At 39.4% G+C, this 26,735-nt stretch overlaps 1 protein-coding gene across 14 annotated transcripts in view; it reads right to left on the bottom strand.

The window, feature by feature from the left end:
• Positions 1-26,735, bottom strand: part of LOC138761991 (low-density lipoprotein receptor-related protein 1-like) — a 1,165,126-nt gene that overhangs the window by 62,152 nt on the left and 1,076,239 nt on the right. For all 14 annotated transcript variants that reach the window (XR_011356692.1, XM_069935089.1, XM_069935091.1 and 11 more), the window contains 6 exons: positions 25,047-25,181; positions 22,110-22,244; positions 19,764-19,886; positions 13,070-13,311; positions 9,088-9,266; positions 5,237-5,343 (listed from right to left, as the gene is read on the bottom strand). Coding sequence is in view for 13 of the 14 variants with exons in the window: in XM_069935089.1 (XP_069791190.1) it covers positions 5,237-5,343; positions 9,088-9,266; positions 13,070-13,311; positions 19,764-19,886; positions 22,110-22,244; positions 25,047-25,181 (921 nt within the window). In the remaining variant the exon portion in view is untranslated. The remainder of the gene's footprint in view (positions 1-5,236; positions 5,344-9,087; positions 9,267-13,069; positions 13,312-19,763; positions 19,887-22,109; positions 22,245-25,046; positions 25,182-26,735) is intronic.

Here is a 26,735-nt window from a genome sequence, read left to right as displayed (position 1 = left end):
AGGAAAGATGTATAGGGTTAGGGGTTCAGAAACAGCTTTTACCCCTCTACCATCAGACATCTAAACAAAGACTTATTTAAGCTGCATTTGAACATTATTTATTACTGTATTGCAGTTTGTTTACTACTTCGCTTACATTTCTCACTTTATTTTTATATAGTGTGTGTGTGTGTGTGTGTGTGTGTGCACGCTTGTGTGTGTGCGTGCGCGTTTGTGTGTGTGTGCATGCGTGTGCTTATGTGTGTGTGCGTGTGTGTGCATGCATTTGTGTACGTGTGCTTGTGTGTGTGTGTGTGTGTGTGTGCGTGTGCGTGCGTGTGTGCGTGCGTGCGACTATAATACCCTGTATATATATAGTTATACTACCGACAAGTAGGAATTCTGCCTGGCCTGCAGATAAAAGAATCTCTGGGTTGTACATGATATCATGTATGTACTCTGACAATATATTTGAATTTGAACTTGAATCTGTTGTTTGGAAACTTTGAAACATGAATAGATCAGGCCTTCCCACAAATGTGATATACTGTGGAACCTAATTCCTACCCCTTAAGAGCTTTGCTTAACCAATATAATTTGATTGGAGTCGCAGTTGTTCCTCCCGTTTAATTTGAAAAGACTCTCTATTTGTCTACGGGATAGGTCTAATGTGACACATATTCAGCAGGCAACAACCTCAGACTAAACACTGGAGCATTCCACTTAGTTCACGTTTACTGAAGGATTCCCTGTGAGGTCAGAGAAGAGCAGTCACCAAGTTTGAGATTTTATGTTACTGCAGGAATCCCAAATTTAGGGCTGCTTTTCTGGAAATAATTTTTTAAATCAGAATTCATCATAAAATGTACAGCTTATTTCCAATGCTTGCCATAACATTTCTTTTATGGCACACAAAAGGCTGCTGCTATTTCAGTCATTTACTGCAATTCACTGCTGAGGACAATATTTTGAGAGATCACTCAAGGACAAGCAACTCTGTGTGTGTTTTGATTTTGAAGACTAGGAGGTGAAATTGTGTCCCTCTGGATTTGCAAGAACTCCAAAAAACTCCAAAAAACATCAATAATGGAAAAGGATTTCACTCTCTCCACATCAAAAATTGATGAGGAAAAATGTTTTAATTTAAATTTAAATTAAATTTAGAGATACAGCACCATAAAAGGCCCTTCCGGCTTGTGAGCTTTATGCTGCCCAAAAACACCAATTAACCTACAGAACTTGTACATTTTTGAAGGGTGGGAGGAAATCGGAGGAACTGGAGGAAACCCATGCAAACACGGGAAGAATGTCTAAACTCCTTACAGACAACACTGGATTCCAACCCAGGTCACTGGCTCTGTCAGAGCGTTTGCGCTAACTGCTACACGAACCATAATGCGGTGGTTAGAAGCTCAGATGCCTACTTCTTTTTAAGACTCTACTTTGATGGGTATCCTTAATATGCTTCACTGCTCTGAGAGATGGGCTTGTGATTAATGTGATTCTACTTGGATCTAGGTGATTCCACAGAGGCAGTAATACATCTCTGCCTGTGCCTCAATGGCAGCTGCTACCTGATAAGCATTACCGGATGCTGTGCATAGAAATGGGTGTCATCCTTCTTGAAGTGATGCATTCTTGGCTATGCTTAACCTCTCTGAGAAAGGAAGAAGATGGTTTCAGACACATTGCTTGCTATCTCTTGCATGTGGTGAGTTACACATGACAATGGGCTAGCCATCTCTGTATTCATTTGCTGCAGGCTTCTTGTCACTCTCCTCCCGATTGCAGTCCTCAGCCATGATGTTTGGAACAATATGGAAGTGAATTATGCTCTACTCAGCTCCCCCACAAGATGACTGAGTGTAACCCACAAATCTCAGGTGTCCTATCATTAAGCAAAAGTCCATCAAATCTACATTGTTCATTTCTTGTGATGACCGCAACTGAGATGGTGTCATGTGATTTTGAGGGTAGAGATGCATTTATTTTTCTTCTTCTTCTTCTTCATCTCCTCCTGTCCATCCATACCTTCCTTCTGCTTCTATGCCATATTTGCATATTTACCCCCATCACATAGACACATATTGCAGTCCAAAATTATGACTTTCTCTGAGACACTGACAGGTGCAGAGGCTGAGCGAAAAGGTGGCACTGTGTAAGGTAAAACATCATGAGATGGGAATGTGTAAGGAGTTACCCTGTGCAGGGCTGTAACAAGATGTGAATGCATCCTTGTACTTACAAGATAAGAGAGACATTGATGGATTGAGAGGCAGGAAGCTAGCAGGGAAAGGATAGCAACAGTTTTAGTCATTGGACAAGTAATGATATGATGATGTTCTAAGCACGTATCCAAGGGTATAAAAAAATCACCATTTTGCTGATAACGGCAGAATGCATTCTCCGACTAACATTGTTAGTTGCAAGTGTTACAATCCGGTAATAAAGAACAAAGAACCCTGATTTCGACTCAGTCTGGTGTTTGTCTCACTCATTCATGAACAAAGCAGACCTAACAACTGCCAGAACCATTGTAATGCCAGCACTGCCACTGGTGCAGACCCATGGAGTGTGAGGAGCAGAGATACAGCGCTCCCACAGGGTCCATTATCTGAATTGGAGGTCTCGAATTATGTGGAAAGAATGCACAATATGGAAAGATTTTGACTGGAGCAAAGAAGATTGAAGGGAGACTTTATAGAGATTTATAATATTTTGAAGGGCACAGATAACATTAAGAATCATAGCTTTTTCCCAGGAAAGAATGTATAAAGCTAGAGGGCATAGATTTATTGTGGGATGGGAAAACTTTAAAGGGGATCTGTGGGTCAAAGTTTTCACACAGGGCATGGAATGAGGTGGTCGAGGCAGTTACAATTACAATATTCAAAACACATTTGGACAGGTACATGGACAGGAGAAAGTTCAGGAAGATATGGGCCAAATGCAGGCAAATGGCATTAGTTTGGATACACATCTGTGTTGACATGGTCGACTTGGGCCAAAGGGCTGATTCTATGTTATGTGAGTCTGTGTGTGATACACAACAATGTTTTAGCATACTAAACAGGAAGCAAAATTATGTCTGCGTGCATGGCTCTATGGCTCCTGCTAACTACTGTTAATGTTCTAGGATACAGATAGCTTTAAAGATGTCAGATGATGTCCTTGACTTTGCAGAATCTTGCAGTATGAAGAATCTTTTCATTCTGCTGCTTTGTTTCAAGAAAGGAAGATCTTTTTTTTTCTCTCCCTGGTGAATAATGCCTTTATGCCTTGAATAATCCTGTTATATCTTTGAAAGAGCTTGAGGCATTGAGGCATAGAGGTGAAGTGAAGCTGACTATCATGAGCTGAGTTGTTCTATTGTAGAGGTTGCCCGAAGGGCAGTTGGTGTTTAATCTTCACTGCCCTACTGAAATGAAGGTAACTTTCAACGGCTAGTTTTCTTTATATCCACTGGCAGAATTTTATAGTAAAAGTTGAAGCAGACAATCTCCCTTCAGTACAACTGAAAATATTTCACATCTCTCTTTTCGTTGTTTATTTCTTTTTCAAGTGCACATCCATAGTATTCCTGACATAAGAATTTGTGACTCAGAAAATCAGAAATGAGGAAAAGCTTCTGCAGAGAGGAAAAAACGACTGCCAAAACCGTTCTACTCTTACTTTTCAGAGCTGAATTAGAAAATCATCTCTGTATTGATTCTTCATCATGAACATTTATTGTCCTTATGAAAGATACACTAACAGGTTTTGTTCAATTGGCCAGAAAATGAAATAAAGATAAAGCAAAAATCTCTGTTTGATTTCCCATCTATCCAGTATAAATTGACACAATGACCTTTTCTGACTAGAAAATCATCTTATGCCATTTCACAACCTTTGAGAATAAGAAAAGACTTGCAAATTTCGACAGGAGAGCATTCTGACTGGTTGCATCACTGTCTGGTATGGAGGTGCCAATGCATAGGACAGGAAAAGACTACAGAGAATTGTGAACTGGGCCAGCACCATCATGGGCATTAGTCTTCATATCATCAAGGACACTAACAAGTGGTTGTGTCTTAAAAAAGCAACCTCTACCCTCAAGGACCTTCACCACCCAGGCCATGTTCTTTTCTCACTACTACCATCAGGAAAGAGGTCAAGGACCCTGAAACAAACATCCAATGGTAGCAAAACAGTTTCTTCCTCTCTCTCTGCCATCAGATTTCTGAATGGACAATGAACCACAGACACTACCTCACTTTCCCTTCTTTTGGACAAATTTATATATTTTAAAAATGCCATTTATATCAATTTTGCATCTATAATGATTCCACTAAACAACAAATTTTTGTGACATGTTCATGTCAACCAAGGATGGGTATGGAGCTTAAGAGACATTAATTGTGAACAATGTTTGTACTTGAATGCATTCAGAATGTAAATTTTGTAGAAGATTGCAAAACCAGTCTGTGAAGAGATCTTGAATAATCATTGTTTAATCGACTCACATTGTATGTACAAAGAACTCACATGCTGGCAGGCTATCCCATTGCCAGTATAGTCATCCTGGGGTACAGCATATTCTCAAGTCCCATAACATTTGGAAGCAGGGTGACAGATTTGAGGACCAATATTTTGTAGAATATTCCACAAACTACCACTGAAGAATTCTTGAACAACCCATTTTGTTTGAGCTTCTCATATCTTAAAATTAAAGAATCTACTTTACAATACAAGCTTTTATATAAGCTCTGTTCATTGTGCCCGATTCTTCAACCCCTCCATAGAATACAGTTGGTACAATCTGAGTATTGGAAATATCCAGAATACCTTAAAGGCCTCCTTAGCATTAATATGGAGTGAATTGGAAGCAATCTTGTACATTTTCATCATTTCTTTTTCTTGTATTTTGAGCCTGTAAAACTTCCTGCATCTGACCTCTTTACAGTCTAACAAAGGATGTCTGAATTAAAAACAAGTATAAGCCACACGACCCCTCAAACTTGCTCCAACTCATAATAGTTAGGGCAAGATGTTCCCTGCCGTGATAAACTGCCCCTATTGCAACTTATCCTGACACGATGCAACTGCAGGCCCTTGAAGTTCATGATAATTAATCCAGCTCCTTGCTGTTTCCTTCATAATGGGGTGATCAAACCCTGACCAATTTGATCTACAACCACGTTGAACATCATGTCACTACATTCAAAACATTACCGTTTCACATCAGGTTCCGCGCAGATGGGTTTTGTTTATACACTACCTGTGGGCCACTGCAGGTCCTTGTGGATGAGAATTCTTCGCAGGGTCCCATCCATGGCTGACTGCTCAATCTTGGGTTGCTTGCCATAGTCTGTCCAATACATCATTCTGTAATCATTACAGATGTTAAATAAATTAGTTAAATGAGAATAATGTCTATTTCAGGTAATAACTTTCTTCAATTGAAACTTCAGAATTCAAGGTTAGAGTAAACACTGAGTTTTCATTGACCGCAGATAAGAGAATGTTGATATGTTCTCAAGCAAGAAGAGGAAGCTATATTTTCCAACTGCCAAAAGACTAGTTAATTGGACCCCAGTGAAACTCTTTATATTATTTATATCACATGCAATTTTAATTCTGACCAGAAACTGTTTAGATGCATCTTGAACTGACAGGGCTGTAATTGCTCTTCATACAATAGATATCCAGTCCTGAGCAACAAGGTCTTTGAAACAAAGGTGTCAAAAATGACAGAAATTGTGGTGGATCCACTTGATAATTTCTGAATTTAAATATGTGCATTGCTACAGAGTTCTGTGTTGGGTATTGGCCTATGTGTTATGTGGTTTTGTGTTGGAAAGTTTTCCTTTGAGAGCCAAGGTGAAGGTGGACTGCAGAGAGAGTGGGAGATGGACTGGGCATGTGCAGAAGATGATCTAGGAATTTCCGGACTTGGAAGACAAATCACCACTGGGTGTGGCTGTGAAGTGGAAGGAGGCCCAAGCAGAGTCATTGTCTGGGAGGCAGTTTGGAATGCTGGGCATTTTAAAAGGGAGGAACATTCCAAAGGCAGCCAGAAGGATCCAGACCAAGTCTTTGTTCCTCTCTCGGCAACACAAGAAGACCACTTCAAATTTTGTACTCTCTCTATCTCTAAAAGATCTTTTGGCTTCAGTTTATCAAACAAACTGAATTTTGTTTACGATCTCTGCTTCGATTGTAATCAAAGTTTTGTGAGTCTTATGTGTTTATTTTGTGTCTAAGTATTTTTCTGTGGGTTGGCTAGAACTATAATAGACTTTGATTACATGTGTTATATTTAGGCTGGGGAATTTATTAGTTTTATACTGTTATAGAAATTTGTATAGTAATCAGTGGGCATTGTAATAAAAGAGGGGATTAAAGTTTGAAGGTGAAATTTTGTTAATAAAGTAATTGTTCATCTTTACCCCTGTGTGATATGCCTTTTTTGTGGTTGCTGGTTTGATCTTTTATTTTAGCACCTAACTCTAAGCCTTATATTGAAGGGCTAGTTCTTTCTGACTTGAAAGCCCAATACCAAAATTTACTCCAAAACTTTGTTGAAAAAAATACAGCAATCGAAACAAGATTTCAAAAGAAGCAGGTAAGTAATTTTTGCTATCTGTACAAGATAGTAAAAATAATTAGGAATTTAAATTATAAGTTGGCCTTTATTGCAAGATGACTTATAAAGATGTCTTGCCACAATTGCATCGACCTATTAAAAGACCACACCTGGAATATTGTGGTAATTTTGTTCTCTTTGCTAAAGAAAAGTATATGCTCTCTGTGGAGGGAGTGCGGAGAAGATTCATCAGATTTGTGTTTGGAAGGTGGGCTTGTTGTATGAAGAGTGAATATTTGACCTCCATTTTTAGAATTTAAAAGAATGATGTGAGTCATTTGAGACCAAATTAGGCTCAATTCGGAGACAATTCTCATGGCTTCAAAGTCCAAAGGTAGATTCAAAGATAGTGGAATTGGGAGATTTTTTTCACCAAGATGGCTGTGCAAGCTCAAGCACTGTATGACTTAATGCAGAGAGTAATAAATATCTGGATATCAGAGAGCACAGGGCTAGGAAAGGAACATATTGCTGAGATAGAAGAACAGTGCTGGTCTTATGAAATATCAGGGTAGACTCGAAGTAAGGAGAGGTCAATCGTTCTTCTGTTTCATCGTCAAAAGATTACAGAGTTCCACTGCACAGAAACAAGCCGTTCATCCCAGTTCATTCATGATAACCACATTGTCAATCTAAACTAATCTCATTTTTCTGTCCAGTGTGACAGAATAAAAGCAGCAAAACTGATGATTAAAAAAAAACTATGGTGGTATTTTCCTCCGCAATGTTGGAGGGCAAGTATTATCTTGTATCTTATCCATTGCTGTTCTGAGTTATGAACTCTCCATAGATGAGATGACAAGCAACCTGAAGAATGACATCTCATATACCAGACTTCTCTTCATTGACTTCAGCTTGGCATTTAATACACTCATTCCCAGGGGCTGGTGTGGTACTCACTGTAACTGGATTCTGGACTTTTTAATGAAAAGACCAGTCCATCTGGGTTGGCGGCAGAATGTCGAGTACTATCAAGCTGAGCACTGGCACACCTCAGAGCTCTGTGCTCAGCCCGCACCTGTTCACTCTTGCAATTGACCTCATCAACAACAACAATGAATTACAACACAGAGAAGTGGTGGAAAATCTCATGAAATGGTGCGAGAATAACCACCTGAGTTATGAATAAGACAAAGGAGATCCCTGTGGATTTCAGGAAGACCAGGGTTGGAGAGAGTAGTGAGTAGTTCCATCAAGTCCACTTAAGGAGTGGCCTATTTAGAACATATAATATCTCCTCACTTGTCAAGAAGGCACAATTGTGACTGTGCTTCCTTAGAAGACGGAGGCAGGCAAGGCTACCAGCCACCATTCTATCAAGTCTCTACAGGAGCTCTATTAAAAGCATCCTAGCTGGCTACATCACAGTGTGGTACGGTTGCTGAAGAGAATTGGATTGGATGTCAATCCATAGGACCATAAAAGCAGGAAAGAGGATTACTTATGTCTCCCAACCCCCCACCACCCCTAATGATGTGATTTACTGTGATCATTGTTTAAAAGGAGCTCATAAAATCAATAAGCACAGATGCAGAATCTTCCAGCGAATCCCATTGGGAAGAGATACAGCTAGTTGAATGTCTGATGAATTGTTAAAACAACTCTCCAAGACTCCACTATTTATTGATTAATATGCATACATGTACTATATTTATCTGAATGCATGCTATGTCTGTACGTTTGTTTGCACTGTGGGCCAAAGAACAATTTTGTTGGGTTTTACTGGTAAAATTTGGTGATAAATGAACTTGAAATTGATTGTCACATGCACTGCTGGTCAATAAAGACAATTTAGTGATTGGTCATAAGAAGCAAAGTTGTGGTACTCAAGACTGTAATCACACTCAGCTTATGGCTGTGAATGTAAGAAAGGAAGCCAATGCCTTCAGAAACAAATGTTGGACAAGGAACTGATGCAGAGAACGGTAAGAGTTGTCTATAGAAGTACGTCACAGAGAAACTGAACTGCAGATTCCTGAGGTTGACATAAATTCCAAGGATATTGTGCAAATAGTTTGGGCAGATCTCACTCTACGTTTTTGACAAGAGCTGCATTCCAATATTTTGAGCATGACTTTTGAAATGGCACCTGAAAGGTGCAACAGAACAATTCTCATCGTTAATAGAATATCCTTTCCCAATGTATAACCTATTCTATGATCCAGGGATCACATTTCAGAGATAAATGGATCATCACAGATGAAGGTTGACAAAAGTGTAATCATCACCACCAGAAACTAAGATTAATGCACCCAAATATTAATGATCCTTTCTTTTTCAGGTGTAACTTAAATCATTATGCATTTCAAATAATCTGCCTTTTTTCAGATTCCCAATATTTTTGAATGGGAATTGTTGGCTCTTTTCCAAGGTCACTTTGAATGTAAAGTTTGGACAACTTGATGATCATGTGATGACCTCACAACTTAGTTTTCCGAACACAGTTTGGTCAGCTCAAAATAAGTAAGAAAATAGTACCATACCCTCTGCTGGGATCAACAGCAATAGCACAGGGTTTGTCCATCATTCCAGATACAAGTTTTTTATATTTCTGTCCATTAATTTTGGCCACATATATGACGTTTCTGGAAGAATCAGTCCAGTAGATGTTTTCAGCGACCCAGTCAACAGCAATTCCTTGTGCTGCTTGAAAACCAGGAATCTAAAGTTGAAACAAAAATCACTTTATTTTTGTTTGAAGTCAGAGTAATCCATCTTTTACACATTTCTTTTCATGGCAAAGTAAACATCACATGTTTTAATCAGTTACAGTAAGAACTTTTACCAGAAAACTTCAAAAAGGGCACCTTAACTTTCAAACAATTAAGGATTTTAAGATACTTACAACATAGTTTAAGATACTTACCACATAATTGACATCACAAGAAATATCTGGGCAGAAGTGCTTGCAAAAAAAACCCCACTTTTTACAACATTAGGATGCCCAAAACACATCACAGAAAACTTATACTTTTCTATGATCCATAAACAATGATGAAATAATCTATTTTTTTGTGACTTTACTCAGAGAATAAATATTGCAGGATTCCTATATTTTCTTTAAATATTCTACATAATCATACGCATACTCAACTGAATTTCACAATAAAGAACAACACTTCTAACAATGCAACATTTTGCCCTAAATTACATGCTAAAATCTCCAAACTTTGGCTTGGACAGGCAATTCTTTTAATTTGGGTGTAACAAGAACTAAACTGAGATTTTCCTGAGCTGTGAGAACTGCATAGGAAGATTTAAAGTGCTGTTCATAAAATCAAAGGAATACCTATTACCATGTCAAGTCAGGGGTACGTGTGTGTGTGTGTGTGTGTGTGTGTGTGTGTGTGTGTGTGTGTGTGTGTGTGTGTGTGTGTGTGTGTGTGTGTGTGTGTGTGTGTGTGTGTGTGTGTGTGTGTATTTGCAGTATAGAAGCCTGATGTCCATGTCTGTCCAAGGCAAAGGTTGCAATTCTGACCCGTCTGACTTAATGCTTTAGCAATCTTTCCAAATTGCATTCTTCTGATGTGATTATTAGAAAACAAGAAATACAACATTTCCTTTTCTCGACGAACAATCAGATTTTAAAGAGATACGTAGTTTGATTTTAATTTCAGTTTAAAGTTTTAATTGGATCAGATTCACTTGACTGTTAGTGTGAAAGAAGTTGTGATGAGTGAAAATTACCATTTGTATGTTTTCATATATCCTGGATATGTCAAATGTTTGGCCTAGATTATGCTCTCTGCCACTACACACTAACAGTTTTGACCTCATGCCATGAGAAAAGGTTTCTCTTGAAAATACTTCTAATTTTTGTACATACATATGCAACTACTAAATAAATAACAAAAAATCCTCCAATTTTCCATGTCTTACGTGCCATTCACTCCTTTTCGAAAACTATCCATTTAGAATTGAAAACCAAATGCATAAAAAGAGGCAGCATCACTTATGTCCGAAATTTGCTTCCATATGGGGTGAATATTTAAGCCCATGTTTATACAAAGCCTTAAATGTAAAAAAAAAATTGAATGAAAATTGGCTATTTTCATTCATTTATTACTGCACATATATTTTCCAAAAATATTCTGTACATAAGAGTTACCAACTTTTAATTGGTATTGTTTAGCACAGACTAGATGGGCCAAAGGACCTGGTTCTGTGGTGTAGTGTTCTAAGGAATACAGCTCTATGGCTGTGTTCATGGTTTGTCTGATTTATAAAGATGCGGAGCATTACTTGGATTACGTGGATTTTTAATATCTGTAAGTATTGTTAGAATGAAGTGCACAGTCTCATGAAACTGGACCTTTTGATTCTGGTAATAGTCGATAGAGTTCTAAAGGAACTTGTTTGAGCTTCCAGGAAAACCTGACAGCCAACCAAATTACTCCATCAAATGCAGGGAGAGTAAAACATACTATACTCACAAAGTGACTTTCATACAAAAAAAGAAAGTACTTTAGCTGAAGTAAACGTGCTTTATGCTGGGGGCAGGGGGAAATTAAATAATTAAATGGAAGTGGGACATTTATATTCCTATCCATGCAGAGAACCAAGTAGAATGAGTGATTTTAGGCTATGCCATTCGCTCAATGCATTCCCTTAGATTTTTTTTCTCTACTTTGTAACCAGTACTCTTCTACTTACAAATAATTTGTTCGTAGATTGCAGTGATTTTGTAAACAAAATTATGGTTGCAAGTAAACTGCTGAATGACAATCAGGGAGTGAGTAAAAATTTTAATATTTAAAAAATATTTCAGGGAATATTCCTGACCTCAAGCAATGTGGATTGGCAAGAAAACCTCCTCCTCACTGACCATCAGAGGATCAAGGTCACTCAAGTCTGTGTATAAGTCCACTGCTCTATTCATTCTACACCCACAATTGCAATGCGAAGTTTGGCTCAAATTCTAAATTCACCGACAACACAAATTAATGCAAAAATAGTAGAGAATGGCGAATCGTGGTATAGGTTGGAGACTGAGAATCTGGTGGTGTGGTGCCAGAACAATGCTCTTGCTCTTAAGGTCAATAAGATTAAAGGACTTTCTACGGACATTAGGAAGGGGAGGCTGAGGGACCATGGTGATGGAGATTATTAGGAAGGGGAGGCTGAGGGACCATGGTGGTGGAGATCATTAGGAAGGGGAGGCTGAGGGTCCATGGTGGTGGAGCTCATTAGGAAGGGGAGGCTGAGGGACCATGGTGGTGGAGATCATTAGGAAGGGGAAGCTGAGGGACCTTGGTGGTGAAGATCATTAGGAAGGGGAGGTTGAGGGACCATGGTGGTGGAGATCATTTGTGCTTCAAAATTCCTGGAGGACTTCTCCTGGAGCCAGCAAATCAAAGCAATCATGAAGAAAGCATATTTATGACACCACCTTTCTCAGAAGTACACAGATATTCTGCACATCATCTAAAATTACATTGATTTTTTTAATATGTGTACTGTGGAAAAATTACTAACTGGTTCCATCATGATCTAGTTGAGAAACACGAGTACTCAGGCATTCAGGAGGCTGCAGGTAATGGTAAACCCAGCCCAGTACATAACTGGCACCTCCCCCCCCCCCCCCCCCCCCCCAGTTCACTGAAGTCATTTGCATGAGGCTCTGCCTCAGTTTAAAAAAAGTCAACATCATAGGGGATCTCCATGATCCTGGTCACGATTATTTCTCATTGCTACCTTCAGGTAAAAGGTATGGAAGCCTGAAGTCTGGAGCATCTGGGTTCAAGAACAGTTTTCATTTCCAACATAATCAGTTTTTGAACCTTCCCTTATATCCTGCCTATGAACTATTTCACGACCACAAAAAAAACCTGTCTGCATTTTTAAAACATAATTTTTCCCCTTTAACTGCAAATGTGAATATTTCTTTGTCTATCATTTTAATTTTATTATCTCTTTTTCTATGTCATGGAGTATTGTGGTAACATATTATTGTAATTGGTGTACCTCATGTATCTGTGTGACTGCATTAAGTAGGAATTTCAGTGCATCTTCGCATTGCATTTATATATATATATATGTGTGACTATACACTCAAAAGATAATATTAAATCTAAATGATTTTACAAAATATAATCTTCCACAAGGACCCAGTGCATCAAGCCCTGATATTGGAGCCGGAATATTTGTTACTGCTTGAGGTAACCCAGAAGTGACTCAAGTTTATAGAAATGTGACACAAAATTCATACTATTCTCTTCAGAGTTCACTCCCAGGATTATATCATAAATTTGCATGTAACAATCTAATTCATAATGATAAAAATCAAAGTGAAATATGAGACCAAAAGTAATGGTAAACTACATGTTAGTGAAGATAAAACAAATGTCTGACAGGAAAAATCAGGAGTAAAGAAATCGACAATATATGATTAACAATAAATTAATTAACTTGCTGTTACAAACTTATTCTTAATGATTTCACGCATTCAATCATTCTTGAAATTACATTAAGGTCGGTGGCATCGCTTGTCTGTCTTTCTTGTTTGTGTGAAATATCTATAAAGGAGATTCTGCCTGTATGCCCATTGGTCCAGAAGATCTTTTTGCCTTTAATGTACACATCCATCATACTAATTTTGACAGTTTCATCTCCTTGAAACACTTGTTCATAGGCTGAGTTGGGGTCAAATGGATAAATACTGCGAATTTCATTTCTGGTCGCAATGTAGAGCACTTGATGTTCTGAACCTGTGTGAGAATTATAAGAACAAAAGGTGACATTATATTGCAGCTCTTCATCTACACCTTTTATGAATTATTAACAAACCAATTTTCAAATAGGTGTAGACCAATGGCCCATGTAATCCATTATCAGTCATCCTATTTGATTTTCTTAATGGCTCAAAAAGTATGGATCTAATAAATCTGAATCCTATATGTGGACAGGAATTTGTCGAGTCCTTTTCTGACCTCTGTCTTCATTTGTGCTATATCATCTTCTTGGGTATTGCAAATGTTTCAAATGTGCATTGCTGCTTCACTGAAAACAAATTTAATCTCTCTTTCTCCTTGATCATTAGCCCTTTCTGTGAATTTCATTCAGTATAAACTTATCTGAGCGCAATTTTTCCAAAAACACAATAATCTCATCAACCTTGAACAAATCACCACTAAATCTTCTTCTTAATATAAGTAAAATACTGATATTACTAACTTTCTTAACCAGCTCTTGATGCCAAAATTAATTTCCCAGTGCTCTTTTGCATTTCCACCAGGATAATATGTTTCTAAAGAGAATAAAGCTTTATACTCAACACCAGAAGTTATCTCATAAAAACAAAAATCAGAGATGATTTTAGTGAGTTTAGATTCTAAAATTAAACCTTGACTATTTGTCCAAAAAATCTGTTCATTTTTTTTTCTCTAATTGCTAATGTTGATGGTAGCCTTTCTGCTCAAATATAAAGATTTATTGTTCCCGATACAATTCTGCTGGCAGAGGTTAAATTACATTTATAGCATATGTGGTAATAGGTGCTGGTGTGGCTTTGCTAAAGGCAGTGCTATTGAACTATATATTCTGTCCACACCAAGCAAGTAAACCAGTAACTGCTGTTTATTCAAGTCACTTGTGCTTGTTTTTAAGGGAGGTGACAGGGTCACAGGAGTGATGTCATAATGCTGCTGTGAGGCCTGGCTGTTCCCCTGGATACGCACTCCTTCAGCCTGGAACTTCTGTGCGGTGGTGTTGGGAGGGGGAGGCCTTATGCCCTGCTGTTCTGGCTGTTCGCTATGGCGATTCAGCCCATTATGTGTGGGGTTGACTCGGCCCGCTACACCACCCCACACCACCCCCACCAAGAATCACAGTCTCTTTGGGTGAGATTCGGGAGATTGTCTTTGGGCGGGTATGTAGGGGCAGGGAAAGGGTCTGAACAATCCAAATGGGTGTTCTTGAGGTGGTCAACTTTAAACAGGTCATGCATGTCCTGCATGACCAATGTCTAGAGTATATACAAACCCCTCCCTTCTCAGTACATTGAAAGGCCCTTTGTAAGGGCACTGCGGGGGGGGGGGGGGGGTGGGGGGACCGGGTTCACCTATCTTACAAAGACAAAGTCCGTAGTTTTGAATTCTTGAGGGACATGGCTAGTTGGCATCCGTGGGTGGTGGTAGGATATGGACATGGGTAGGCAATGTGGTTCATCAGCCACTGTAGGACATCTGGGGCATTCAGTGGTGGTTCCGTGGAGCTGAAATAGACATTGTTTGGGATGGAGAGCGGTGCACTGTAGACCATTTCTGCTGGTGAAATGGGGAGGCCCTCTTTAGGTGCTGTGCAGATGCCGAGCAGGACTCATGGGAGTGCATCCACCCAGTTGGGCCCATGCAGCCATTATTTGAGGGCTGCTTTTAGATGGCAGTAAAAGCACTCTACCAGCCCATTGGATTGGGGGTGGTAGGCAGTTGTGTGGTGCAGCTGGCTGGTGCAGAATTTAGTCATGTTTTCCCAAAGGGAAGAGGTAAACTGGGCTCCCCAGTCTGAAGTTAGGTGGGAAGGGACACCAAAATGGGCAACCCACTGTGAGGTAAAGGCCCTCACACAGGCCTCCATGTCACAGGCCGGGATGGGCACTGCCTTCTGGCCAGCATGTAAAGTGGTCGACCATGGTGAAAAGGTACTTTATCGCCTGGATGATGGGAAGGGACCTTACAATGTCCACCTGTATGTGATTGAACCTTTCCGCTGTGGGCGGGAAATGTTGCACTGGGCCTTTAGTGTGCCGATAGATTTTGGCTTGCTAGCATTGTACATGGGGTTTTGCCCAAAGTGAAATTTTGCGCCGAAGCCCGTGCCATTGAAACCTGTCTGAAATGAGGCAGAATGTTAACTGGATGTAAGGATGAGAGAGTCTATGAACTTGAGTGATTATCCTCTATCTCCAGGTCATGGGCAGGATTGGCCTGGGGTGGCCTGTAGACATATTGCACAGGAGTGTTGGGCCTCCTGGGTCTGGTGCGAACTCCTCAATTTGTATGCTGGTGATGGTGGTGCGGTATGCCTGTGTGTCGGCATCTTCAGCCTGGTCCCTGGCGAGCTGAGCTGTGTTGATGCCACCCATTGCCTCGGAGATCGTTGGCCTGGACAGTACATCAGCTACCTTGATGGACTTCCCCACTACATGGTAGATGTATGAAAGGTGCTGTTGTTGCCTCACCAACCAGGGGTCTGAGACTTTGCCCAGCGCCTGTTCCAGCGGCTTGTGGTGTGTGTAGGCTGTGAACACTCTGCCTTCGAAGATGAACCAAAATGACATATGGCCAGGTACATTGCCAGCAGTTCGCGATCAAAAGCGCTGTACTTCAACTTGGGTGGTCGAAGGTATTTGCTGAAGAAAGTGAGTGGCTGCCACCGGTGATCAACCCACTGTTGCAGTGCTGCACCCACTACCTGGTCTGAGGCATCTGTCGTTAATGACAGGGATACGCATGGATCCAGGTGTGCCAGGAATGTGGAAAGTGCTGAGTTGGTCTCTTTGAATGCCTGGAGTGCCTCCGCAGACCAGCTGGGCTCCTTGTTACCTGCCTTAATGAGGTCGAAGAGAGGCCACATGGTGGCTGCTGCTCCTGGGAGGAAGCAATGTTAGAAATTCACCATCCCAAGAAATTCCTGCAGGCTTTTGAGGGGTTTGGGCCTGGGAAAGTTCCGAATGGCCTTGATCTTGTCTGGCAAAGGTGTTGCTCCTTCACTGGAAATATAGTGACCAAAGAAGTCGATGATGGGTAAATCGAACTGGCACAATGACGAGTTGATGATTAGCCTGAAAGTCTACAGCTGGGCAAACAGGTGTTTTAAATATTCTTTGTGGGTCCTGGCATCTGGGCTGGCAATGAGGATGTTGTCCAGGTACATGAAATTCCCCTCCAGCTCCCTTGCCGCTACGTCCATGAGGCGCTGGAATGTTTGAGCTGCATTTTTCAGCCCGACTGGGTTTCTCAGGAACTCGAAGAGGCCAAATGGGGTGATTATGGCCGTCTTCCCCACGTGGTCCTAGTGCACTGGAATCTAGTGGTAGTCCTTCACCAGATCAACCTTGGAAAAAATCTGGGCACTTTGGAGTCATGTGGTAAAGTCCTGTATGTGCAGGATGGGGTATATGTCCGGGTCTGTTGCATCATTGAGCCTGTGGTAGTTTCCACAGGGGCGGCAGCCGCCAGAGTTCTTTTGGACCAAATGCAGCAGTGAAGCCCAAGGGCTGTTGGAATGGCGGACGATCCCCAATTCCTCCATCATGGCAAACATGGCCTTGGCTTGGAGGAACTTATTTTGGGGCAGTCGCCATGCCCATGCGTACGTGGGTGGTCCGGTGGTCTCAATGTGGTGTTGCACGCAATGTGCTGGTTCCGCATTGTGGAAGTTCGGGTCAGTAGAGTGGGGAAGTCTGCAAGCAGTGTGGTGTACTTGCTTTGTTCAAGAGCATGGACTCCTAAAGGCCGGAAAGTCGTTGGTGCAGAGTGAGGGGGAAAATCTCTAAAATGGTGGCAATGAATAGCTGGCATCGGTTGAGGTTGACTAGGAGTTCATTCACCCGGATGAAATCCGCTCCTAGGAGAGCCTGTACAGTACAGTACCACCTGAAAATGGCATTCCCAGTGTGAATGGTCAAGCAACGTGTCTCATAGGAAGGGATGGTTGAACTGTTGGCAACCTGTAGGGGTAGGGCTCTGGTATTGATCTTCCCCTCAAATAATGTGTGCAGAACTAGGCTGATTTCTGCACCGGTGTCTTATCAAAAATTCCCACTGGGCCTTCTGGTTGCAAAGGCAAAGTAGGCCTTTTCTGGTCCCAATTGCCAAGGCTACTAACAATGGCTGGCTTGTTCCCCTGCATCAGACTGGGTTTTCTGTCTGAAAAGGTGCAGGGTGGTACGCTCTGTTGGGCATTACATCCCCACCAATGGTGGTAGTATCAGTACCCTGCTGTTTTGTCACTAGAGTAACTGCGTTGTGGCTAGACTGCTGTAATGGTTGCCATGGGGGTGCATGAGGTGACTGAGGTTTGTGCTGCTGCTCCCACTGTGCAAATGGGCTGTGGAGTGCGGAAGAGCCGGTCTGTTTCTCTCGTCATGAGGGGCAGTTCAGCAAAGTCCATGTTGGAGATGGTGGTGGCAACTTGGAAAGAAACAGGAAATACTTTGTGTATTTGTCTGCAAGGGCCACTAGCTCCTGCATCAGTTCTGAGGGGTTGCAATCATCTAGGGCCTGCATGTTAAGCACGCAAATGGCTTGTTCGTGCCGGCTAAGTTCAAATGACATGAGCAAAAGCCATTTAAACATTGTGTCCACAGGTGAGTTGTTGATAAATGGTGCAACTTTCACTGCTGTGGTGGGGTCCAGGGCACTGACCACTTGCCAGAACTTGGTATCCTCAGCTGTTATTCCTCGCAGGGCAAACTGTGAATCTGTAAGTTGCAGCCAGCTGCGTGGTTGGTTTGCCCAGAATGGCAGCAAGTAGATGCTTCTGGTGTAAACTGCTGTGGGAGGTCCGTTGGTGGCAGTCACTTGGGCCGTGGACGAGTCGGCAGGATTCATCTTGTGTGTTGCGAGTTCTAAAAACATTGGAACCTTTTCGGGGTCACCACTGTGGCACTGCTAAAGGCAGAGCTGCTGAAATAATTACCATCCACTCCAAGTAAGTAAATCAGTAACTGCCATTTATTTAAACCACGCGCGTTCCTTTTTAGGGGAGGTGACAGGCTCACGGGAGTGATGTCATAATGCTGCTGAGAGGCCTGGCCGTTCCCCTGGCAATGCGCTCCTGCAGCCTGGAATTTCTGCGCAGTGGGGATAAAGCCCTTGTGTCCTGCTGTGCTGGCTGTTTGGTATGGCGATTGGGCCCATCGTGTGTGGGGTTGATTCAGCCCGCTACACCAGCATTCAACATGGTCTGTGAACAGTAAAAATGTCACCCCAAAACCAAGTATAAAATACAAACCTTAATAGCGAGGTCTCAGTGGTCCCCTACAGGGTTTATCCACCCAGTCCAACTGCCGTTGGCTCTGTACAAGCATTAAATGGCCTGTGAAAGAGCTGATGGTGGTTTACTTTAAAATATACTAATAACATTTAAACCTTTACTGGGTAATTTGCTTTTAACATATTGCAAATTAGTATATTAAATATGCCTAGCAGTATCACTCCACTGGCCAGCGGTAAGTGTAAGACTTGGGGTAGTCTTATACTGTAAGTATAGCTCAAAACATTTCAGGTGGAAATTCAAGGGCTGGCCTTATACATGAGCTGTCTTATATGCTGGCATATATATTACATATATAGCATGCATAAGAGGGGAAAGAAGTGGCAGAAGGTCGCAGAAGTGTTAGGGCATCTCCCCTAGCTTCTTTCCATCTTTATCTATGTAATTAATTTTACCTATTCTACTATCTTAGTTCAAACCTAACCTATAAATGCTGTTTGATCTACTGAGCTCCTCCAGCAATTCATTGGATGTTTAGTTGATGTTTAGTTTGGTTGATCAAATAGTATAATTCATCTCACTCTGCTATTCCTTACCAGTTGTGTTGTTTTCCTTTTCACTTTCCCTTTTAGAGGAAGTTAATGCATTAGTTTCTCGAAACCTTTTCAGGGAGTTTACTAAACTACTTTTTTAATGAAATATTCATATGGTTTAACAAATGATCTCACTCGATTTAGTTGGATAGCAGTCAAATTCAAGGATGCCTTTTTTTCATGTGCTGATGGAAGACTGGGAGAATAAAAGTTCATCTGTTAATGGTACCAGATGTTGATAACAATATTATCCTATAAAATATTGAAAAATTATAAAAAAAATCTTGAGTTTTATATTTTAATATAATCTGTTGGTTTTATAAATTTTTTTTTGCTTTTTTGAGTATAGTTTAATGTTGAACGGTGGTAATTTTGTGGCACCTTTGACAGAACAATTGTCACACGCTGCAACCCTGTTAGAATTTCAAAGATGCAATGCCATGACACATTATGAGCTGTCTTTCACTTTTTTAAACTTCACACTAACTTACACAAAAACACTCAAATTTATTGCATCAATAATTTAATGTATGTTAAGAGTTGACATATATTAAAGTAAATTAATTCTACATTCAAAAATTGCCATTCATATAATTTACTTTGCAATGCAATGTTTTGTGCGCCATTACCTTCTGTCTTACAGCTGTGGTTGTAAGACTGTTTGTAGTTCTTTCCACATGCGCATATGAATGACCCTTTAGTGTTATTGCAATAGTGCGAGCAAGTTCCAAACTGAAGGCATTCATTAATGTCTGTAAAAATATAAATAACTGCAATGTAAGAGACAATATTTCCAAAGGGTGCAATAGTTTCTTGAGTATTGCAGTGAAACATGAAAGTCTGCAGATGCTATAATTATAGTAAAAAACACAGAAATGTTGGAGAACTCAGCAGATCTCACAGGGTCCATGGGATGTAAAGATAGATATATCTCTAAAGTTTTGGTCCCGACACTCTCTTCAAGGTACGAGAAAAAAAGAAGACAGGCTTTTGTCTTTTTTGTTTGCTGTCCTGTGCTTCTCCCCTTGCTCTTTCTTTCCTTCTCCCCTGTCATTTTATTCAGGTGCCTGTTTGCTTTTTGCTCATATTTTGAAGAAGGCCTCAGGGCCGAAACATTGGTTATATACCTTTATCTCTTATGTATGCTGCAAGACCTGCTGAGTTCCTCCAGCACTTTTTGTGTTCTTGAGCACTGAATCTGTGGGGAAGGGGGGCATTCAGCCTGTAAAGTTCATACTGGCCCTGAATAAATCAATCTGGTGTTCACACTTTCCAACTTTCCCTTACTGATTTATCATGATACAGAAGGCGTCCATTTGGCCCAGTGATTCCATACCAGCTCAAGCAAATCCCATTCATTCCATTCCTCTTTGCTTATTTCCTTGCAACTTATTCTCTTTCCATAGTCCTGCAAATTATTTCCTATCTGATGGAAAGAATAATAATAGATTGGATTATTATTTAAATGGTGAAACATCGTAGCATGCTGTCGTGCATGCGACTTGGAAGTGCTTGTGAATGAATCACAGAAATTTGGTTTTCAAGTACTCAAAAAGTCAATTGGGTTTTAATTTTAGAATTTAAGAGTAGGGAGATCTTACTTATTATTATGGAAGCAGGGAAGTTGTTTCCTTTGGCTAGAACCAGGAAATGTTGCCCTGAAGTTTCAGGAGAGTTGGTTTACATGGCATAAGGAGATAAGGAGTACATGGCATTTCCCAGACATGAGTGAATCTGGAATTTTTCTGACCAAGGAAGCAATAGAAGCTGCCTCATTGAATGCATTTAAGACAGACAGATTGATTTCTGAAGAAATTAGGGGTAATGGTGAACATGTGAATCAATAGCCAGATCTGCCCTGATCTTACTGAATGATGAAGCAGGCATGAAGGGCTGAATAACCTACCCTTCCTATTTCTTTTGTACTGATTATACATATCCAACCCCATTTTGAGAAGTCCAAATAAGTTAGCCTTTTCTACAGCTGTAGTCCAGGTTCTGATTACTTGGTGTGTGAAACATCTTTCTCAAGTTATTTTGTCAAGATATATATTTTAAAATTAGCACAGGATAAGAGATGATTTCAACCTTGATTGTATGCACTCCACACGTTATAGTAGTGTATGTATATTGAACTCAGGTTACAACATTCATTTCAATTGATTTGAGAGAAACAACATGTTGAAAGTAGTGCATTTCCAATTTTTAACATGCAATACCTGTAAAATAAAATTTGACTCTTAATGCAGCTGAATAGTTCTAAAATTGGTCGCAGGATGCAATTTTTCATGAGGATTTGACTTTTCTATGTGCCAAGCTTTTCGAAGACACATGTTTAAAGGATTCACTTTAAGATTTCAAATGATATTTTAGTCAGAAAGCAATGCACTATTGCAGCATTATGTCCAAAACTCAAATGAGGAAATGGAGGCCTGGAATTTTATCCTTATTCGATAGCAATCGTCAATTAAATTAATTTTGGGTTCGTTCAATGTACCACTATAATATAGAACATATCAAAAACTGTGAAGGAATCTTCTGTGTTGGTGGCATCTTTATATTTGCAGACTAGTCTGAGAAGGCAAATCTAATCTATTAACTGTTTTAGGAAGTCTTGTTTCATGAAATTGCAGCTACAATTGAATTTACATAGGATATTCTAGCCAGCAAAAATGATGACTGATTTTCAAACCGAGGATCCAAAGGGAAAAGGACCCACTCTGATACTCTATACTTTATAGTTTTGAAGGGTAGATTTCATAAGACTGGTAAAATTAAGGAAAACATTTTCTAAAATAACTTATTTGAAACGTTGCTCAAATTATCAGAAAAGGTGAGAATTATTATTATTATTCCATAATAATAATAAATTAATGGAGTACACATCACAAGGGTTCACCCTGAAATAAGTATGGGAGATGCCTTCAGAATCCAATTCAAGAGATAGCTCTTGTCATAAATAATTGAATAGTTACCTTCACACTGCTTTGAGACTTTGTTTCTTTGGAAACCAGGTCGGCATTCACAGAAAATTGAAAATTTTGTCCTGTTGCAATATGCATCATTCCCACAAAGACTTACATCTTTCTCACAATTAAATTCATTATAACCTGAGGGCGAAAAAATGAAAATTAAATGTACAAAACCACAAATTTTAACTATACAATAAAGAACCATAAATCACAAATAAGTAAATACGGAATGCAGTCAGAACCTGTGAAGAAAATTGATATTTTTAACATATAATAAGCATTTAAATTGGAACCAAATCAAAGAGTAAGTTAAATACAGAACAGTGCAGCACAGTACGAATTTTTCGGCCCATATTTTGTGCCAATGTATTCCACAATAATTGAGGTGAAGGGCTGATAAATTAAGAAGTACATCAGGGAAAAGACTTGCAATTTTTGTAGGAGCTGAGGAGTTCATTACAAAGTCTTAAGGAAAGAAGTAGAAAAAAAACAACCTTTGTCTAAACAATAAGGAAGACAAATATCTCATGATCATGACAAGAGTTTTATTTTGACAACTTGTTTCTTGTTTTACTCAATTTTTTGACAACTCTAGAATAAAATAAATATGTTGAGATATTATGTTGTGTGATCATGTTGTGTCCTTAGGGTTTGAAGACAAATAGGAAACTAATTTTGACATGATCTTCCATCCAACTAAGTTTCTTGTTTTTCTTTTTTTTATGGTAAGTGAGATGTTTTGACAGAATCAGACGACGTGGATGACTATTTTCCAATGGCTTCTGCAAAAGTACAATATGTTTCTAACTTGTGAGTTAAAGCAGTAGATTTGTTTTGTTTTCCATAGCTGCTGCCAGACCTGCTGCCTTTTTTCTGAATTTTCTGTATTTATTTTAGATTTTTAGCATCTGCCATGTTTATATTTTCAACTATGTTGAGATGGATGTCCCCTGGTGCTCTTCTCATGATATATTCAGGTCCTAATTAATCCATTAACATTTAAGTATACATTTGAGTAAATGGCAATTGGATGCAACAGGTGCTCAGATAACTTAATGTATGTGAGTGGAAAAAATGGTTGAGAACCACTGGCCAAATGACTATACCAATATCATAACTTCTTTGTTTTGAATCCAAGAAAATTCTTCATAAAACAATTCCTCTCAAAAGGAACAAAAAATAATCCACTGGAAGAACCTTAGTGGACAGGTGGGGGAGGTGAAATTTCAATGTTTTGGGTGAAACCCTTCATCTGGACCTCATCAGTCCTGAAGAAAGATTTTGATCCCGAATGTTGACAATTCCTTCCTCCACCCTCACCCCCCCCCCGACCCCATGGTACTTGACCTGCTCAATTCTTCCAGCAGATTTTTTTTTCTCTCCAGATTCCAGCATCAGCAAACTTTTGTGCCTCTTATTAAAAGAAACTAATTTGTAATAGATCCATGATGACGTGTTTTGGAAATAGCTTCTCATATTTATGTCAATTTACCCTCTTAATTAATAATAGATGGTAACAACTACAGTGAATTATATAATACTTTTGCTTATTTTCAATGTGCTGGTATGTGCTTTGGTAATTTCAGTATAAGGCTCAAAAACATTTTTACTTACAGTTGCAGTTAAAAATCACAGAACAAAATATTACCTCATGGAATAGCATTCACTCATACTTTAAAACTGCATCTTATTTTCATCAACACCAATTTTTAAAATAAATGCAACTCATACTATTAAAGTAAGTTGTTAATCAAAATTCTCATTTTATGAGTTCATTTCACCTCAACAGTAGAATTGTTCTGCAATATTTGAAAAAAAAGAATTAAGGAGTTATCCACAAGTTATAAGAATATGGCAATACTGTAATGATAGAGGGTTTAAGAATACCACAAATTGGCCATAAATGCGTCTTAGGGGGAACATTCCTGAAGAAGAGTAGACCAGAGAGAAGAAAACAACAAGAGTGCCAAGGAGGACTATGTTAAATCTCGACTGAAGAACACATTGCTCTTGGAACAATAGATATTGGATTTAAAGTCTTTTGCATAATGATTACAATTAAATCATATGCAAGTAACTATCTCCTTTTCATTTGATTATCATTGTGTAATGTGACAATAGCACGATGATTCTGTGCACAGATTAATAAATACAAATACATTCGTAATTTATCCAAAATTCAGCAGGTATTTTTCTAACACTTACAAGCTGGTAACTTGTGAGCAAGAATCTCAAAAAGTGTGTAAAAGGAGATGGAATGGAGAGACAGAGATAGGCAAGGACAACAGAGGAAGAAAGGATTTTAATGAAAGCCAGAGAAGTCAATATTAATGCCATTCGTTCATTAATAACAAATGTGCGCAATCAAACAGCCCTGAAACCATGATATGAAAAAGCAGTTGATTCACAAAGCTACACAAAGGAAGCTACAATAATGGTTATAGAACATCGAAATCTACAGCACAGTGCAGGCCCTTCAGCCCAAAGTATGTGTTGACCTAATAACCTACTCTAACAACTGCTGAGAATTTCCCAACTATATAACCCTACATTTTTCTCTGTTCCATGTAATTTTCTAATTGTCTCCTAAAAAATCCTATTGTGCCCGCTTCTGCCAAGAGCACATTCTATGTACCCATCACTCTCTGTGTGCAAAACCTACCTCTTACTTGGACTTACCCTTGTACTTACTCCCAAGTATCTTAAAATTATGTCCCCTCATGTTAGCCATTTCAGCTCTGGGGAATAGCCTCTGGCCATCCACAACAGCTTGCATCATTTTGTACACCCCAGTCAGTTCACCCCTCATCCTCCGTCTCTCCAAGGAGAAAAGATTGAGTTCACTCAACATCAACATGGTCAACACCAGCATTATAAATATTGATATGTAACACAATGTAAAGATTTAATAGTATACTAAAGTTACTTTAATCAACTTACTTCTAATGCACTCTTGCTCATCAGACCCACCGTCATCACAGTCATTGAACATGTCACACTGTAGCTCAATAGGAATGCACTTCCCATTGCTGCATGTGAACTCATCCTTTCCACATGGTCTTTGAAGTGGCTTACCTGTGGGTCAAATAGGCAGAGGGAATCATGATGTACAATGTAAAAAAAAAATTCCAACCCGCTGAAAGCTATCCAAAAGCAGGCAATGCATGGTTCACAATGAGAAATTGTGAAATAGCCAATCATAGGTATATGAAGTGATAATGCTCATGTAGAATTTACATTTTGGAAATGAGTCTGACTCAGCTATCTTGTTGAGGCAACACTCATTTGAACCTAAAGGCTAGAAGACCAAAGTTTGTCTCCATTTTTAAATAACAGCTTGCTTCATGGGAGATTTTGCATTTTGGCGGCTCATGCTGGACAAGTTTCACTCATGGCAAATGACTTTATAGGGTTGTGAAGGTGGAGGAAAAGATTGATGGTTGGACCAGGCCAAATGGAGGAAGGCTATCGTGGCTCCGGATTTGGGAAATCAGTCTTGAAACTTTTGACTTTACAGAAAGGAGTATCTCCAAAAAAAAAAATTAGAACAATATCTTTGATTAAATTCCAAGGGATTGTGGTGATTAATTGATCATAAGTGGCTTTCACCAGATGTTCAGCCTTTAATTTACCTAATATAACACCTCTTTTATGTTGTGCCTATGACATCTAAATATTGGACACCATTAATTTAACATGAGTGCAGATTAGACAAATGGTATTCAAACCAAAAATTATGTATTTCATACCCAATTCATTCCTGGAAAATAAAAGTACATAATTTCAGTTTGCACTCTGATACGATCATAATACGAGCCACATTTTACTGTTATATTTCCTCAGGAGCTTGCAATGCCAATACTAATGTATTCCAATTTCTTTAATATGAAATTAGATAGGGCAGCAGGTCAGCAGTACAACATTAATTCAGTCACTACAGGCAACCAGCATATGTCACATGCTCCAGCTCACATCCCCTTAACACAACTATAATGATTATATCAACTGGCATTATCCATGGTCAGGGACTGCTGTGTAAATGATGCAGTACGGAGTAATGTAAAATTTAGTAGTTTTATTCTCAAGCTGCGATACAGCAATAGTGGGACATGCTATGTTCAGCATAATGAATGTTTCTACAGACTGAGTGCTAATGTAATTCTTTAGGCAGTTTCACAAAATTATGATCAGTTGCCTCTACCATGAAATTAGGCCTTGCACTTGAAAACACATACTTTCCTCAAATTATTTGTCAATAATTTTAATTATTTATAGAGATGAGCTTCCACAATGTCTTTTCTTGACATTCACTGGGTGATTTTGTATTGCATTAGCAATCTAAAATAAATATATTTATGGTGATGGAACACCTGGAGCTTGCAGTGTATCTCCATCTCCACAAATCTTTAAAGGTAACACGGCAAGTCAATCAGATGGTTTTGCAGGCGCTCAAGTATTTTCCTTCATCAGTTGAGACATAAAATGAGAGTTATGCCTGAACTATATAGAACATCAGTCACATTACAGTTTGAGTACTGGCACTGTTCAGCACAATACATGATAAGAAAGATGTGATTACACTGACAGGAGCCTCAGAGGAGATTTATGAGGATATCACCAATATTGACA

This window comes from Narcine bancroftii, chromosome 4 (genome assembly GCF_036971445.1).
Source record: "Narcine bancroftii isolate sNarBan1 chromosome 4, sNarBan1.hap1, whole genome shotgun sequence".
Taxonomy (NCBI): Eukaryota; Metazoa; Chordata; class Chondrichthyes; order Torpediniformes; family Narcinidae; genus Narcine; species Narcine bancroftii.
This window is presented reverse-complemented; position numbering and strand designations above follow the sequence as displayed.